An 18,250-nucleotide genomic window follows, 5' to 3' on the forward strand; every position below is an offset into this window, starting at 1 on the left:
CCAGAAGTTTCACACAAAGCTCTTGGAGCATGAGATGAAGCAGTCTCATTCATCAAGCCCAGCTGGCTTGTCATCAAGCTAGGGCAGTCCAAAAAAGCTCAGCAACAAGTCCAAACTCTATTGTGCAATGGGAACTCTGCTCCATGTCATGTGGCTCTGGAATTTGAAACTATTGGACCAACAAGGCTGAGATTGATGAGTTTTACCTGGCCTGGCATTTTCCATTCTGTCGAGCATGCGTTATTTATAATTTGCAGCTGCAGCACTTAACGAGTATGTTGTTGATGAAAGGGTTTATCTCATACCCTGTTTCTAGAGCACTGTAGTAGAGGCAGAGATGTCATTATTCTTCCAACAACTCTGAGCCAAGCAGCAGCTGAGGCTTTTCCACCCAGCTTGTTGGTGTTTAACAAGACTGCCGGGTAGAAAGAGTTATGGGTATGATGGGCAATGGGGAGTGTTGAGGTGCCCATCCACTTTATCTTTTATTAGTGCTAGTATCACAATGAATGTCAACCCTGTATTCTCTCTCCTCCCAACCCCTCCTTTTTTTAAAATTCATTCATAGATGAGGACATCATTGACTAGGTCAGCATTTACTGTCTGTCCCTAGTTGCCCAGAGGGCAGTTAAGAGTCAACCACATTGTGGATCAGGTGTCGCATGTCAGCCTACAGGACACTGGTGAACCTGGTGGTTTTTTCCAGCAATGGTGATCATGATTACTGATTCATTCAGATTTCAGAATCTGCCACGGTAGAATGTGAACCCAGGTATCCAGAACATTACCTGGGTGTCTGTAGTAACAGTGCAGCGATAGTACCACGAGGCTGTCACCTCTCCTAAGACATATGAATACATATGTTTTGGATGAAGTGTTGTTGGGAATTGTTGTATTCTCCCAATCCCTCGGCAACCACTCATTTAGCCACAATCCTCCATGCTGCTGGAACTCCGTCCTTAAGTTTCTTTTTCTTGTTGATCGTGTTTGCAAAAATCAAAATCCATTTGTCTCAATTCTGCTTTGAACTGCATCCCTTACTTTGTTTGTTCCTTCCTCTCTGCATAAAGAATCTGTGATTTTTCTACAACTCTTGTGAAATGTTTTTGGATCTGAGAAGTCAGTTGGAGTGTTTTACTAGGTTAAAGGTGCTACTTAAATGGAAGCCATTTGTTTTCCTGTTAGTCAGCAATGGGCAGGAAGAGCCACATTTAGTTCTGACCACATACAACGTGACTCCTGATTGCATCTGAATGTGTGTTTCACATTGCGTTGGTCTGTCTGTGTGTCATCCCAGATGTTGTAAAATCTCGGGTTAGGTTTGAACTCGCAACCTGCTAACTTCTACCACTGAACCAGAATATAGTCCATGATGTGTGGGATTGGTGACACCTGTTCAATTTTGAAAAGTAACAAGGTGAAATATTATAGTCATACAGCATGGAAACAGACCCTTCAGTCCGAATTGGCTGTGCTGACCAAGTTTCTTGTTTGCCTGGAATGAATCTTTCCTATTCATGTACCTGTCCAAATGTCTTTTAAATGTTATAATTGTATCAGCATCTGCCACTTTCTCTGGCAGTGCATCCCATATTTGAACCACCCTCCGTGTGGAAAAACTAACTCCTCAGGCCCCTTTTAAATCTTTCTCCTCTCACCTTAGAAATTATGCCCCTAGTTTCAAACTCCCTAGGCCAAGAGAAAAAAAGTTCTTGGCCGGTATTTGGCAAGTTTTCTCCTGAGTGGGTTTCCTTTGCTGGAAAGCCACATGTGCAGACATCGCCTCATGATGTGATTGGGCTTGCCCATGACTCCCCAGAGTCAAATAATCTGTCAGCATTCCCTGCCAAGACTGTCATTTAGCATCTTGGGAGAGAGCCAAGGATTCTAGCACCTGTAGCCCACCTGTAAAAGGCCCATATCATTCTGATACTACATCAGCTGTTCGTTGCAGTGTTGTCTGAAATTTGAAGTTCTTATTTTTTCATAGCCTCCCTCCTCATGCTTGCCCCAAGGGGCTGGCGTTCTTCTGGCCTTGCAGTCATCCAAGATCTGTGCCATTCTCCAACAATATCACTGTTCCTTCAGTGTCAGAGGTAGATGCATTTCTGAAGAAGGGTTTAGCCCGAAACATCAGCATTTCTGCTCCTCTGATGCTGCTTGGCCTGCTGTGTTCAACCAGCTCCACACCATTCTGTGAGTGCCGCTGGGTCAAAATCCTGGAATTCCGTCCCCATGTGGGTCTACCTACACCAGTACTGCAGCAGTTCAAGAAGGCAGTTCACCACCACATTCTGCAACAGGTACCTGGGGACAGGTGATAAATGCTGGCAAGCCAAGGGTGTCCAAATCCAAGTGAAGTTAAAAGAAAGGTAATACCTGTTTTCGCAGTCCTTGAGTGCCTAACATCACTTTCAACTGTCTGGTCCCAAAATAATGGACTTCCCTGTCTAAACTTTACCAACCACCCAACCCCTCACCCCACTCTAACCCTCAGCATATGTTCCTTGGGTCCTGTTTCCCCTGACCACACTTTGGTCTCTTGACTTGATCTTATCTTTTGCCTCAGTCTCGGTGTGGAGTTGAGATCATGCGCAGATGAACCAAGATTTTATAGAATGGCCTGCTGCTTCTTCATTATTGTTTGTGTCAAATTTTTTGTTTTCTAAATACCCAGTCCATTGATTTTGGAGTGTTTTATGTTCCACAAGGAACGATAGATTCAGTTCCAATCTTACAATTAAGAACGTTTTCCATAATCACTGGGGCCTTGCACTGTTATACAGCCAGTTAAGTTTATTTCTGAAAATGTAATTGCTGTTGTAATGTATTTACATCAGACCCTTTCCTCCAAGTTGTTGGATAATTGAGGATCATTTATGATTTAAAGTCGTTAATAGTTTTATAGAAGGTTTGCTTTGAAATGTTTGAAATTGTATCGAACAGGGAGTGTAGGGTTAACGGTTTCTGCCTTGTAAAGGCAGCTCTGACATAAGTTTACTGTTTTTTTTTGCATTCTCTGGTGATCCCTGAAGACGGTAATCCATCAGTGTAATTAGGTGTGATGTATTCTGCCTCTAATACTGTACTCCTGCTGCTGACGGAGAGCAGACCAGTCTAACTGATTGCAAACTTGCTGAGCCAGCGTTAAGCAAAAATAGAGTAAGGTACCCACGACACGGGACTCCTGTGAGGTGGAGATTAGAATGGCTCAGTCATGTGATGCTGTGAGAGGTGAGCTTTGTGTAAATAACGTCTGTCCTTGTGTGTATGCATATTACCTCCAGCAACAAGTCATTCATAATTCCTCTTCCCCTCTCCAGAATGCACAGGTAAATAATTTTCTTGGTGTATCTCGTGTGTTAACCTGCTGTAGGGTTTTATGGCTTTCTCCTGTGGTTCTGGGTTTGGAGTTTATGGTCTGTAAGATTTGGTGATTATATGTATTACTTGGAATGCGTTTATGTTGCTGTATCTTTCTTGCTTAAATGTTTGTCTCTGTGTATCTTTTTCTCTGTATTTAAATACGGCCCTGTATGTGTTTGTCTGCATGTATGTGTTGCTGGCTGACTCTTCCTCTGTGTGTGTGCGCACGCGTGTGTGCGTGCGTGTGGTGAGGGTTGTGGGGATGAATGGGTGGCAGCAAGGGAGGGCTCAGTCCTTGGTACACGACGTAGCAAACTGAATGAAAGCTGCTTTTGTGGAAAAAGCCACTTGTTGCAATGTGAAACAAGTCCTTGTCTTCCATGGCTAGATGTAACCTACTGGCTGTCTTTAATGGCCAGTCTGGTTTGTCTTCTTTGCAGTGATAGAAAGGTAGATTTTTAATTTTAAAAAGTTGAAGTTTGCTGTTGCCTCTCAGTGGTGGCTGGGGGTAATGATACGGAGGATCTGTTTCTGTTGTAGTTTAAATGCCACAGTTCAGTCTGGAATGTGAAGATCAACACAGGCACAGCTTCGTTTAGCCTTCGAGTTACGGGGAGACATCTCTGTGCTTTGGAAGGGGCGAGAAGGAGCACTTAGAATCGATATCATGCGTATCCATTTACTGAGCTGTAGCTGGGCTTTCACAGGGATGTGTTTAATACAATGCTGGTCACACCCCCATGTCTGGTATTCAGATTGTGCCAGATCTCCAACCATTTTTAAGCTTTGTTTTCTTCACAACTGTTTAAGGAGACGATTCACTCCCTGGTCGTAAAACATGCCGTTACCTTCCCTCACTTTAAATAAAAGAGTGCATCAAGACAGCACAGAGAGACTCCCAACCCACAGGTGAAGTCTTGTAACTCCCCTGCAACCTTTCCCACTCATCTCTATCACTCTTTCAGCATATTTCTGTGAAGTTGTGATGGTTATCAAGGTAAATAATTTTCTTGGTGTGTCTCGTGTGTAAACCTGCTGTAGGGTTTTATGGCTTTCTCTTGTGGCTCTGGGTTTGAAGTTTATGGCTTATGTATTTTTTTAAATAAGCAACTGACTTAACTGTTGCAGCCAAAAAGCAATTCATGTGAACGAGTGTGAGAGGAAGATAGCTGTTACTGTAGAGGTGTTGGTTTGCATACGCTTGGCAGTTAATGGGGCCAGGATTCTACAGATCACACCATTTAGATAACACTAGTTAACAGTTAGTTACTTTGCTTTAGGTGGTGGAATTAGAATTAGAATCCCTACAGTGTGGAAACAGGCCCTTCGGCCCAACAAGTCCACACCGAACCTCGGAACATCCCACCCAGACCCATCCCCTATAATCCACCCAATCTACACCTCTCTGAACACTATGGGCAATTTAGCATGGCCAATCCACCTACCCTGCACAGCTATGGACTGTGGGACGAAACTGGAGCACCTGGAGGAAACCCACACAGATACGGGAAGAACATGCAAACTTCACACAGACAGTCACCCGAGGCTGGAATTGAACCCGTTCCCTGGTGCTGTGAGGCTGCAGTGCTAACCACTGTGACACCGTGCCGCTCCGTAAGTAATAAGTGCATCTGAAACAATCTAATAACAATGAGATTTTCAGTATAAAACTGATGCCCATTTCCTGAGATCCTGCATAGCAATGAGGGTGAAAGCTGCATTTATTCTGTTGAAGTGAAGCAGAAAAGGCTGGACAAACTCAGCTGGTCAGTCAGCATCTGTGGAGATAGAAATTGAGTTAAAGTTTTGGGTTGACAATCTTGTACTCATTTCAACCTGTTTTCCTTTCTTCATATTCACTGCTGGTCCAGAGTCTGGTGATGACGGTGAATCCATTGTCAGTTATTGAAAAAACCCATCTGGTCGTAATGTTCTTCAGGGGAGGAAACTGCCATCCTTACCTGGTCTGGCCTACATGTGACCCCAGACCCACAGCAATGTGGTTGACTCTTAACTGCCCGATGGGCAATAAATGCTGCCTGGCTAGCGATACTCTCATCCCATAAATGAATAAAGGGGGGGAAAAAAAGTATATTGTCCCATTTGACTATTCATCCACAGAAGCCGGCACAACAAGTCTGATCTTGTTCTAACCTGAAGGCCCACATCAAGAACTGTCAGTGGTGGATGTGATCTGTTTGGTGGATACTGACTCATGGTGGATCCTTGGTGTTGTAAATGTTGGCTCAAAATTAATAGAAGGTCACGTGTATAAGATAATGATTGACAAATCCAAAAGAGAATTGTGGAGAAATTTTCTTTACCCGAAGAATGGCTAGAACCACTTGGAGTGGTTGAGAGAGTGCTTTTAAGAAGAACATGTTGTGGAAAAAAACACTGAAGTTTGTGCTGATAGGATGGGAGGAGGTTCATAAAGAATGGTTTAATTGGATGGAATTGTGCTGTAAATTGTACATAATCCTAATATTGGCATATTTTAAAATAAAATATTTGCATTTATAAAGCACCATTCATGAACAAGGAATATCTGAAACTGTTTTACAACTGATGTTGAATCACTGTTGTAATTTGGGGAAATTGGCAGCCAATCCATGACCACAAGTGTGCAGTTTTGGGCCCCATATCTCAGGAAGGAAATACTTGCCCTGGAACAGGTTCAGAGGAGGTTCATAAGAATGGCCCCATGAGTGAAAAGCTTAACATATGAGGAACGTTTGAGGACTCTGGGACTGTACTCATGGGAGTTTAGAAGGATGAGGGGGGGATCTAATTGAACTTAGAGAATACTGAATGGCCTGGACAGAGTGGATGTTGTGAAGATGTTTTCATTTGTATAGGAGACTAGCACCCGAGAGCACAGCCTTAGAGTAAAGTGAAAACCTTTGAGAATGAAGATAAGGAGAAATGTCTTCAGCTAGAGAGTGGTGAATCGATGGAATTTACTGCCACAGAAGGCTGGAGGCCAGGTCGCTGAGTACGTTTAAGATTGAGATAGATAGGTTCTTGATTATCAAGGGTTATGGGGAGATAGCGGGAGAATTGGGTTGAGGAACTTATCAGCCATGATTGAACAGTGAAGTAGACTCAATGGGCCGAATGGCTGTCATGTCTTATGGTCTTTTGATCTAAGTTCCCACAAACAGCAATATGATGACTAGATGATCTGCTTTTAGTTAGGGGGAGTTAGTAGTGAGAATACTCCTACTGCTCCTCAAAGTAGTGCTATGGGATCAGTTCTGCAATTTCTCACCTCTAACCCTGCGGCTGAAGTGTCAACCATTTATGTGCCATTAAATCTTCAAGTTAGGCTTGGACCTACAACTGACTCCAAGGCAAGAGTGGTGCTATCTACTGAGCCAAAGCTGTAACTGCGTCCGTGAGGAGGTTATTTCATCAGCAGCAGCTATTAGCCTCGTCTGTTTACTGGACATCCAAGTTGATTGTTGTGAATTACTAATGTCAACAACACATCTCTCTTTGTTACGCAGATGTTATGACTAAAGCTGGAGAAGGGCACTGTTGCACTATTCCCAGTATTCCATAGGTTGCAGCGTAAAATCAAAATACTTTTTCCAGTTACCAAGATGACCAATTAAATAACTAATCTATTTCCAGTTTTAATCAAAACACCCTGTCAACCAGCCTTTTAAATAAACACGATGATAGATTTATTATCAAATCAAAGCTTGTATAATAAAGATGTAATAATTGGTCGACATATTTATTCATAATATAGAAGTATAACTACCTATTTCTACAAAACACACACATTTAATGTCTCTGTTTCATTTGCCCTTGCTCCATCTCGCTCGCCCATGTGCTCTCGCTTTCCCTCCTACGCCCCCCGCTCTTGTTCGCCTTCCCCTCCTGCTCTTGCTTGTCTCGCTGCTCCCCCCACCCCCGCTCTCCCTCTTCTTCCAGACCATACACCCCCTCACCAGTTGGCTTGCTGGGATAAAAAACTTTGATCAGTCGGTTATTCTTAAAGGGTGTTCCTGAGTCGTGTTGCTCTGATGTTCTGAGACAAGTCTGGATCAGGTCATTAATCACAAATGATTTGTCTCTGAAGTCCAGTCGACATCCTCGTTTGAGAATGACAAGATCTTGAAATTTCTTCCATCACTCTTTCGAAAGAACAATTTAGGCCCACCCTCAACTAATGGACAAGGTTTTCTTTCCAGAAGTCAGATATGGGGATAAGGCAGGAACAGGATACTGATTGTGGATGATCAGCCATGATCATAATGAATGGTGGTGCTAGCTTGAAGGGCCGAATGGCCTACTCCTGCGTCTATTGTCTATATCTCGGCTGAGCAGCTTGTTCATAGTGAGCTTTCCTCCAACTTAGCTTGTCCTTAGCAAGTTTTTCTCCAACTTAACCATACAAACCAAGAACTTCTCCAAGGCATTACTGTTCAAAACAACTGCAACAAGATCAACAGCAAAACAGGCCGTAATCACCAGTCATACAATTTCTAGGAAGTTTTGTAATTTAAAATAATTTCCGATATTCACAGTGAACTTTCAACAACTCTTTTCACACAAACCATTTCCAGTTTGCCTACGAAACCAGAAATAAATTCCTTTTTCCATAATTCTTTAATGCTTGAGTCTCCAAGCAATATAAAATATCTTTGCAACACAGAGAATGATAGGTTTACCTAAATAATACAGTAGGCATTTGGGTGCTTTTTTGGATTGTGAATGATGGTCACGCTTTAGGAAGAAATTGAGTAGAACTGAGATGAGGCAAAATCTTTTCTCTCAAAGGGTCACAAGTCTTTGGAAAGCTTTTCCTCAAAAGGTGGTGGAATCAGAGTCTGAATACTTTTTAAGGCTGAGGTAGATAACTCCTTGACTAACGAGAGTTTCTAGTTAATGGTAGGCAAGAAAGTGGAATTGAGGTCACAACAACGTAGGCCGTGTTCTTATTAAATGGCAAAGCAGGGTCTGAGCCTGCTCCTCGAACTTTGTTTGTGAGATAAAGTTTTGAGAAAGTAACTGGCTGAAATGAGATTCCGCATAGAAAATCACTTAGGGGTGTCTGGCACTTTCCTAATTCTGTTACGTTGTGAAGTCGGTGTTGAGGCTTCCATTTTGATCTCTTGTTAGCAATGTGGGTAGATTTTATGGCTGATTTACAACATTATTGACTGAGGCTCTTTACATCTCATGCCATAATCAACTGAATTTATTATGACAACTGACATTTGGTTGCAAGGTAAGAACGATGCCCTGGACAGGGACGGAAAAGATGCCAGTCAGGTTTCCTGATCATTATCCACTCCAGTTTTCATGACATCTTCCCTAGAGTTGAACAGTAAGAGGTTTGACTCTTGTCTGTGCTCTAGCCAACAGTTGGGATGAATCCTCAGATCCAGAGTCCTAACTGTTCTCCTGACTGGTGCTTATACCCTGAGAGCTCTCTCCTCGATAGTCTATTCGGTGCCTAGGAGTATCTGACCCAGTTCTTGTGGCTTTGGCTTAAGCAGTGTCCAAGAGATGGAGCAGGGCTAATCCTAGGAGGACTGACTAGGAATACTGAGTTGCCCCCATCAGGGATACCATTTAGAAGAAACCTGTTGGGTTAGAGAAAGTTTGGATATTATAATCATGTGGGAGAGACCAGCACAGCAGAATGGGAAGCTCAGGATTGTGAAGGCCAGATTAGGACAGATGGCATGGGGTGTTTCTTCTGTGGTGCTTAGCAGCTGGACTGGGTTATCAGGGAGGTTGGTTAAAGGCCGGACATGGGACTCTTTCAAGGAAACAAAGTTGGAGGCGAGGAATTTAGCACTTTGTCTGGAAGAATGAGGATTCTTTTTGCTTGAATCTAAATGATCCATGTTTGAACATGTGTCTTTTGTTGCACCAGGCCAGGCTTCTCTAGCTGGAGTCTCTCTAATGTCCAGTGAGTGTATGCCTGTCTGTATGTATGCACACATTTGTATCCTCAGCAGCTTGCCTGTGCTGAGCTGATGGATTTGGCCAGCTACTGGGGTCGTCCCAACGGCCCCCTGCTCCAAGCTGCGTTTACAAAATACCTCTCTCTTTCCCAGCTCCTTTTCTCACTTTATGCTGCGTTGAGATCAAATTCAAGTCTGGAGGAGTAAACCTTGTGTAAACAGTAGCAAAGACAGTTCTACTTTCATTGTAGCCATTGTATCAACTTGTCTCTGTAACCTCTTCTAGCCTTAAATCAGTATGAGATCCCTGATTTCCATGGCTGTATCATTCACACTGCCTCAGTATCAAGCTTTGGAACTTACCTTTCTACCTCTCTGCCCCAGTTTAAGATGTTCCTTTATAACCTATCTCTGACAGTTGTGCTGATAAGTTCCTATTTTACTTGGTGTCACTTTTTTTTATTTCAAAATGTTCTTGTAAAATGTATTTTGTTAGTTGGATTAAAGAGTCATACAGCATAGAAACAGGCTGTTTGGTCCATCATGTCTATCCTGTCCAACAAACACCAAACTAGACTAAGAGATAGTAAGAGCTGCAGATGCTGGAGTCAGAGATAACGCAGTGTGGAGCTGAAGGAACACAAAAGGCCAGGCAGTATCAGAGGAGCAGGAAAATTGACATTTTGGGTCAGGACCCTTCTTCTGAGCTCCCTCACCCCCCACCCCATTTCTGAAGAAGGGTCCCAACTCAAAACGTTGACTTTCCAGCACCTCTGATACTGCCTGGCCTGCTGTGTTCCTCCAGCTCCACACCAAGCTACACTAATCTTATTTGCCTGAGCTTTTTCCATCGCTGACTATGCCCAGACATTCCAGTGTGTTGCAGTCTGTCGCTAACACTGAACCTGTTCAGTAGCCCAACAGACATTTGGAAACCTGATTTCACTGGTTGAATTTCGCATAATTAGCTCCACCAGCAAAATAAAAATGGGAATTTCCGTCAGTTGGTTGAACTTTGAAGTCCCTCTCCCTACCTGTGACATCATTGCAGACATAAATTGACTTAGTGGTTAGCACTGCTCTCTCACAGCACTAGGATCCTGCATTCAGTTCCAGACTTGGTTGACTGTGTATGAAGTTTGCACATTCTCCTTGTGTCTGTGTGAGTTTCCTGTGGGTGCTTAGGTTTTCTCCCCACAGTCCAAAGATGAGCAGACTGGGTGCATTGGGCAATTTAGCATGGCCATAGTGTGCAGGGGTGTGCAAGCTAATTGGATTAACCATGTGAAATGCGGGCTTATGGGGATAGGTTGTGGGGCTGGCGTTGGGACTGGGATGCTGTTTGGAGGGTCAGTACAGAGCCGATGGGCGACCGGCCTCTTTCCACACTTGGGATTCTGTGATTCTCGTACTGTAGTGCAAGGTATCCGAATGTGTATTTTGAGTTGCTAGAAGTCACAGGGGCTAAAGTTGTGAGGCATCAGTGTCTGCTATCGTTGTCACTGCCTGCACTGTATCAAGCTGCAAAAACGAACAAATGGAACTGAACATGTCTGAAGCCGGGGTCGGTGGGTGAATGGTGAGGTGAAAGTGGTGCTTTGAGCACTACAGTACATCTATAAAGGCCATGGTCCAATAGCTTATCAACGCCTCCAGCTTTAAGCAGTAAACGGCTGCACTCAGTCAACTGATGTGTTTAGCGGGCCTCTCGTAGTGACTGTGATCAGCAAGCCTGTTTGCTTCTGTAATTGTGCATTTGTGCAGTTCAGTGGGTGATCCCAGCCTCTGCAACTAAAAACGGTGGAGGCTGTGCAGACCCAAGGTAGCAAGGACAATTCGTACACTGTTCAGTGCCACACAAAAGAGTAATGAGGAGTCTTTTGGCTAAGATCGAGTGTCACTTCCATAGTTGCAAATCATCAGAGGATTTTGTGACCGTCATTGGATTGTGATTGGATGTTGGAGGGTCATCAGTGAAGCTGAGCTGCTGTTGGTAGATTGAAGACCACTGTTGGACATCTTCGTGCAGAAGTTAAATGACAGTCCATGCAGTTATGTGATGAGATGCCCTGATAACACCAGGTTGGGTCAAGTGTTCCCAGTGAGGAACTCGATAGCTCCCTCAGCCCTGGGACAGTGCAGCAGTTCATCCCAGCCACATTGGTGCAGGAACTTACCCAGTGACAGAGCCATGAGAGAACATTGATTTAGGCTCTTTCACCAATTTGATAACTTTAATTTTTATTTTAAATGGGTTTGACAATATAAATGCCAATATAAATGTGTAGTCTAAAAGCTGCTGCACAATGTGTCTCCATGTTGGTCCTATTGGCCTTGGCTATTTACCTGATGCACAATGTATGTCGTGAACATTGTCGATTATTACCATACTGAGTCGACTTGCTGTATGAGGGGAAATTGAATTTAATCGCAAACACTAATATTCAAGTGGAAATGTTGAGTAACATCTTTACAAACTTTATGAATAAATTGTATTTTAGGCTGTTAAATTAATGCTGTTCATCCTTGAAAGGAGGTCCCTTGGAGGAATAACATTGAGACATGTAGCACGTCTAACCCTGTGAGACTAACCTGCTGATCTGTCTTTGGAAAACATTAGGGTGATGGAAGAAAAAGGGTCCACACTAAGTTTAGGATTAGTGGCAGATAACATTTCTTCACATAGGTGGAAATATACACATGGACTGGTGTTGGAAGTGGCACGACAAGGGGGGCATCTTCTTAAAGTTGGAGTTAGGCCCCATGAGCGATGATGCCCAGGAGTAATTTGTCATGGCAAATGATCATGGAAATCTGGAACTTCTATCCCTGAAAGGCTCGGATCATTGAAAACCTCAAAAGCTGAAATTGATTTCATTTATGCTTTTCAGAGTTACAGAGCCAAGGTAGGTGGAATGAATTAAGATGCAGATTAACCATGATCTAATTGGATGGCAGAACAGGATCGAGGAGTTGAATGGCCAACTCCATTCAAAGTGGTATATAAATATGGGTGGTTGCCAAATATGACTTATTGTTGAGTTGGGGAGAGTAGCAGGGCTCGTAAGGCTATTCTCTGTTCCCAAAAGTGGGGAGGCCAGGTGGTTTATAGTGGGTGGGCAGCAGAAGTCCTCTGATTGTATTGAGTGGTCTTGTGCATCTGGGTCAACATTCAGGTACTGATTTAATGTCTGTGCTTTTTCAGTTTGTGGCTATATATTCTCAGTTGGCCCTGAGATGGAGCACCCTGTGTTGCTCTAATCCATTTACACTGTGTACCTATTTGCAGGGGCATGAAAGAGTGTGATTAACTCAGACACAGCTTCCCACATCTGCTGACATGCACAGGATTCAAGAAACCTTGGCGTAGAGCCAGCTAACAAGAAGGGAGGGGAGGTGTGTCACAACATATCAAAACAGGTTAATTAGAAGTATGTACAAGGAGAATGGGGGCAGGTGTTGATTTGTATGCATTAAGATAGTAAATACCCGAACTTAGCGTTCCATGGCTGTCTATTTGATGCCACCTGAGAAATTTTGTTTTCTTTCAGCAATAGTGACTGTGAGAACCCATGCATTGGGACTTTGCATAATTAGTTAATGCCTTGAGCTGTCATCTGTAGCACAGTGAGTCCCATGGCTTTTGGATTCCAAGTGCACTCCAGAGACAGGAGCACTCCTTGTACATAGACTGAAGGAGTGTTCCTGTGTTAGATTGTAAGTGAGGTCCCAGCTGTAGGCATTGAGGTTTTTTTTTCTGGTTTCACAGACTGCCATCTCATTCCAAATTGTTAAAGAATAACCATTGAACTGATGAGCTGAATACTTTCAAAATGTGAGAGAGCACTTTGCAAAAAACTGAGGTGGTCTTTTTCTTAGATTCATTTGTGGGATGTGGGTGTCACTGGATGGACCAGCATTTCTTGCCCGTCCCCAGTTGCCCTTGAGAAGGTGGTGGTGAGCTGCCTTCTTGAACTGCTGCACTCCTCCTGCTGTGGGTTGACCCACAATGCCATTGGCGAGAGAATTCCAGGATTTTGACTCCGCGACAGTGATATATTTCAAAGTCACAATATGAGTGGTTTGGAGGGGAACTTGAAGGTGGCAGTGTTCCCATATATCTGCTGCCCTTGTCCTTCCACAAGTGGTCATGGATTTAGAAGGTGCTGTCTGAGGATCTTTGGTGAATTTCTGCGGTGCATCTTGTAGACCGTGCACACTGTTGCTACTGAGCATTGGTGGTGGAGGGAGTAGATGCTTGTGGATGCAGTGCCAGTCAAGTGGGCTGCTTTGTCCTGAATGTTGACAAGCTTCTTGAGTGTAGTTGGAGCTGCATTTATCCAGGCAATTGAGCAGTATACCATCCCACTCCTGACCTGTGCCTTGTAGATGGTGGACTGGCTTTTGGGAGTCACGATATGAGATACTCATTGCAGAATTTCTAGCCTCCGACCTACTGTTGTAGCCAATGCATTTGTGTGGTGAATCCAGTAGAGTTTCTGGTTGACGATGATAATTCCTAGAATATCGATAGTGGGAGATTGTAACACCATTGAATGTCAAGGATGGTGGTTAGATTTTCTCTTATTGGTGATGGTCATTGCTTGGCATTTGTGTGGTGCAACTGTTACTTGCCTCTTGTCATCTCAAACCTGGATATCGTCCAGATCTTGTTGCATTTGGACATGGACAGCTTCAGTGTCTGAGGAGTCACGAATGGTGCTGAACATTGAGCAATCATCAGCAAGCATCCTTACTTCTGACCTTATGATAGAGGGAAGGTCATTGACGAAGCAGCTGAAGATAGTTGGGCCTAGGACACTATCCCGAGGAACTCCTGCAAAGATGTCCTGAAGCTGAGATGACTGACCTCCAACAACCACAACCGTCCTCCTATTTGTCAGGTAATGACTCCAACCACTGGAGAGTTTGCCCGCGATATGAATTGATCCCAGTTTTGCCAGGGCTCCTTGATGCCACACTTGGTTGAATGCAGCCTTGATGTCAAGGGCTGTCACTCTCTCCTGACCTCAGGAATTCAGCTCTTTTGTCCATGTTTGAACCAAGGCTGTAATAAGGTCAGGAGCTGAGTGGCCCTGGCAGAACCCAAACTGGGCATCACTGAGCAGGTTATTGCTGAGCAGGTGCTGCTTGATGTCACGGTTACTGACACCTTCCATCATGTTACTGATGACCAAGAGTAGACTGATGGGGCGGTAATTGGCTGGGTTGGATTTGCCCTGCTTTTGATGTCCAGAACATACTTGGGCAATTTCCCACATTGTCGGGTGGATGCCAGTGTTGAAACTGAACTGGAACACCTTGGCTAGGGAAGTGGCAAGCTCTGGAGCACAACTATTCAGTATTATTTCCAAAATGTTGTCAGGGCCCATAGCCTTTGCAGCATCCAGTGCCTGTAACCATTTCTTGATATCATTTTGGAGTGAAATGGATTGGCTGAAGACTGGTATTGGTAATGCCAGGGACCACTGGATGAGGCCAAGGTGGACCATCCACTCGGCGATTCTGGCTGAAGATTGATTCAAAAGCTTCAGGCTTATCTTTAGCACTGATGTGCTGGGCTCCTCCATCATCGAGGATGGGGATATTTGTAGAGCCGCCTCCTCCAGTCTGGCAGTAGAGTTTGTTACACAGAGTAAGGTACAGCAGCCGTCTGAACCATTCTTTTCAAAAAAAAAAATCAGTGGTTTTAAATTCCTTGTGATGTAAAACCAACAGAACAAGTTCAACTGCTTTAGGCCAAGTAGTCACCCTTATGAACCCTCCCCCTTTCCACAGCAACTGACATTTAGCAACAACCAGTATTTAAACACCACCTTGAATGGACTAGAAACATCCCAAGGCACTTCAAGGGGAGTTATTAGACAAATGTTAAGCATTGGTTAGCTGTACGTTTTAAGGAGAAGAGTCGGTGAGGTTTAGGAAGGAAATTCCAGAACTCCGGGTTGTTGAACCATTTTTCTGTGCAATCTATCATTTGTTGCTATTCTGTAAGCTGGGATCTTGTACTCGCAGCTAGTCGAATCCAGAATTAACTTTGAGAGGCAGAATCTGTTGTGTAAGACCGTGGTTCTGAAAGCGTTAATGTTACATTGGCTGCACTAATTCTACTGATGTTTCTCTTTCTATGGTTGGAAACCAAAAGTTCTGTTGTAGCTTTTGGAGGGGACAGATTTGTGTACAACAACATCCTACTCTTTATGCCTGAAATGTTGTGTTTATTACTGTCAAGCAATAAATCTTTGTTACCCAGGAACAGTGCCTCTTCTGTAGATGCTCTGTATTGGTCTATCCTTACCAACTTTTGTTTTGTAAAAGTATGTTTCTTTTTCATAAATATGTGCACCATACAAACAGTTCAAGTTGGATATTACAACAAAGTAAAATATGACATTTGAGCATCGCATTTGTCTCAGGAATTGCTAAACAAAAATTTATTGATTTCAGATTTAAAATTCACAACTGACTCAGCATCCACATCCAAGATAATAAAGTGTGAATGAAGCTGGATGAACACAGCAGGCCAAGCAGCGTCTCAGGAGCACAAAAGCTGACGTTTCGGGCCTAGACCCTTCATCAGAGAGGGGGATGGGATGAGGGTTCTGGAATAAATAGGGAGAGAGGGGGAGGTGGACCGAAGATGGAGAGTAAAGAAGATAGGTGGAGAGGAGAGTATAGGTAGGGAGGGGATAGGTCAGTCCAGGGAAGACGGGCAGGTCAAGGAGGTGGGATGAGGTAGTAGGTAGGAAATGGAGGTGCGGCTTGAGGTGGGTGGAAGGGATGGGTGAGAGGAAGAACAGGTTACGGAGGCAGAGACAGGTTGGACTGGTATTGGGATGCAGTGGGGGGAGGGGAAGAACTGGGCTGGTTGTGTGATGCAGTGGGGAAAGGAGATTTTGAAGCTTGTGAAGTCCACATTGATACCATTGGGCTGCAGGGTTCCCAAGGGGAATATGAGTTGCTGTTCCTGCAACCTTTGGGTGGCATCATTGTGGCACTGCAGGAGGCCCATGATTGACATGTTGTCTGAGGAATGGGGGGGGAGTTAAAATGGTTCGCGACTGGGAAGTGCAGTTGTTTATTGCGAACCGAGCGGAGGTGTTCTGCAAAGCAGTCCCCAAGCCTCCGCTTGGTTTCCCCAATGTAGAGGAAGCCACACTGGGTACAATGGATACCGTATACCACATTGGCAGATGTGCAGGTGAACTTCTGCCTATTATGGAATGTCATCTTGGGGCCTGGGATGGGGGTGAGGGAGGTGGTGTGGGGGCAAGTGTAGCACTTCCTGCGGTTGCAAGGGAAGGTGCCGGGTGTGGTGGGGTTGGCGTGGAGTGTGGAGCAGACAAGGGAGTCATGGAGAGAGTGGTCTCTCCGGAAGGCAGACAAGGGTGGGGATGGAAAAATGGCTTGGGTGGTGGGGTCAGATTGTAGATGGCAGAAGTGTCGGAGGATGATGTGTTGTATCCGGAGGTTGGTGGGGTGGTGTGTGAGAACGAGGGGGATCCTCTTTGGGCAGTTGTGGCAGGGGCGGGGTGTGAGGGATGTGTTGCGGGAAACACGGGAGACGCGGTCAAGGGCGTTCTCGACCACTGCGGGGGGGAAAGTTGCGGTCCTTGAAGAACGTGGACGTCTGGGATGTGTGGGAGTGGAATGCCTCAGTGTGGGAGCAGATGCGGCGGAGGCGGAGGAGTTGGGAATAGGGGATGGAATTTTTGCAGGAGGCTGGGTGGGAGGAGGAGTATTTTAGGTAGCTGTGGGAGTCTGGGCTTGAAATGGACATCAGTTTCTAGCTGGTTACCTGAGATGGAGACTGAGAGGTCCAGGAAAGTGAGGGATGTGTTGGAGGTGGCCCAGGTGAACATAAGGATGGGGTGGAAGGTGTTGGTGAAGTGGATGGACTGTTCGAGCTCCTCTGGGGAGCAAGAGGTGGCACTGATACAGTCGTCAATGTAACGGAGGAAGAGGTGGGGTTTGGGGCCTGTGTAGGTGCAGAAGAGGGACTGTTCCACGTAACCTACAAAGAGCCAGGCATAGCTTGGGCCCATGCAGGTATCCATGGCCACCTCCTTTGTCTGTAGGAAGTGGGAGGAATCGAAAAAGAAGTTGTTGAGGGTGAGGACGAGTTGGCTAGGCGGATGAGGGTGTCGGTGGAGGGGGATTGGTCGGGCCTGCGGGACAGGAAGAAGCGGAGGGCCTCGAGGCCATCTGCATGAGGAATACAGCTGTATAGGGACTGGATGTTCATAGTGAAAATGAGGTGTTGGGGGCCAGGGAATTGGAAGTTCTGGAGGAGGTGGAGGGCGTGGGTGGTGTCACGGATGTAGGTAGGGAGCTCCTGGACCAAAGGGGAGAAAATGGAGTCCAGATAGGTGGAGATGAATTCGGTGGGGCAGGCAGGTTTGTGGATTTTGGGAAGGAGATAGAAATGGGCCATGTGGGGTTGGGGAACAATGAGGTTGGAGGCTGTGGGTGGGAGGTCCCTTGAGGTGATGAAGTTATGGATGGTGTTGGAGATGATGGTCTGGTGCTCGGGGGTGGGGTCATGATCAAGGGGGCTGTTGGAGGAGGTGTCGGAGAGTTGGCGTTTGGCCTCGGCGATGTATAGGTCGATGCATCCACATCTATTTGTGGAAGTGTGTTCCAAACAATCTACCACCCTTTGTGTGTAAAAACAAAGAAGATATGCTTCCTAACATCTCTCCTGAATGGTCTGGCCCTAATTCTCGGACTATGGCCCATAGTGCTGCAATCACCAACCAGTGGAAATCTTTATTTACTGTGTCTTTTCCTGTTAACATCTTGAAAGATTTTGATCAGATTGCACCTTAACCTGTAAATTATGGAGAAAAACAGGCCTAATTTGTATAACCTCTCATCATAACAGCTGCTGAAGTCCAGTTATCATTCCTGTAAACCTATGTTGTACTCTCTCCAAG

General features: G+C 44.9%; 1 protein-coding gene across 4 annotated transcripts in view; it reads left to right on the forward strand.

Annotated features, from left to right (window-relative positions):
• LOC125466291 (protein AF-10-like) overlaps positions 1-18,250 on the forward strand; it is a 177,229-nt gene that overhangs the window by 60,681 nt on the left and 98,298 nt on the right. Inside the window, exon 1 of one of the 4 annotated variants that reach the window (XM_059638738.1) lies at positions 4,668-4,980. The exons of the other annotated variants lie outside the window; for them this stretch is intronic. Within the exon in view, the coding sequence (XP_059494721.1) occupies positions 4,795-4,980 (186 nt within the window). The 5' untranslated portion in view covers positions 4,668-4,794. Of the gene's footprint in view, positions 1-4,667; positions 4,981-18,250 lie in introns of those variants that run through there. 4 annotated transcript variants of the gene reach the window in all.

The sequence above is a fragment of the Stegostoma tigrinum genome, chromosome 31 (assembly GCF_030684315.1).
Source record: "Stegostoma tigrinum isolate sSteTig4 chromosome 31, sSteTig4.hap1, whole genome shotgun sequence".
Classification (NCBI taxonomy): Eukaryota; Metazoa; Chordata; class Chondrichthyes; order Orectolobiformes; family Stegostomatidae; genus Stegostoma; species Stegostoma tigrinum.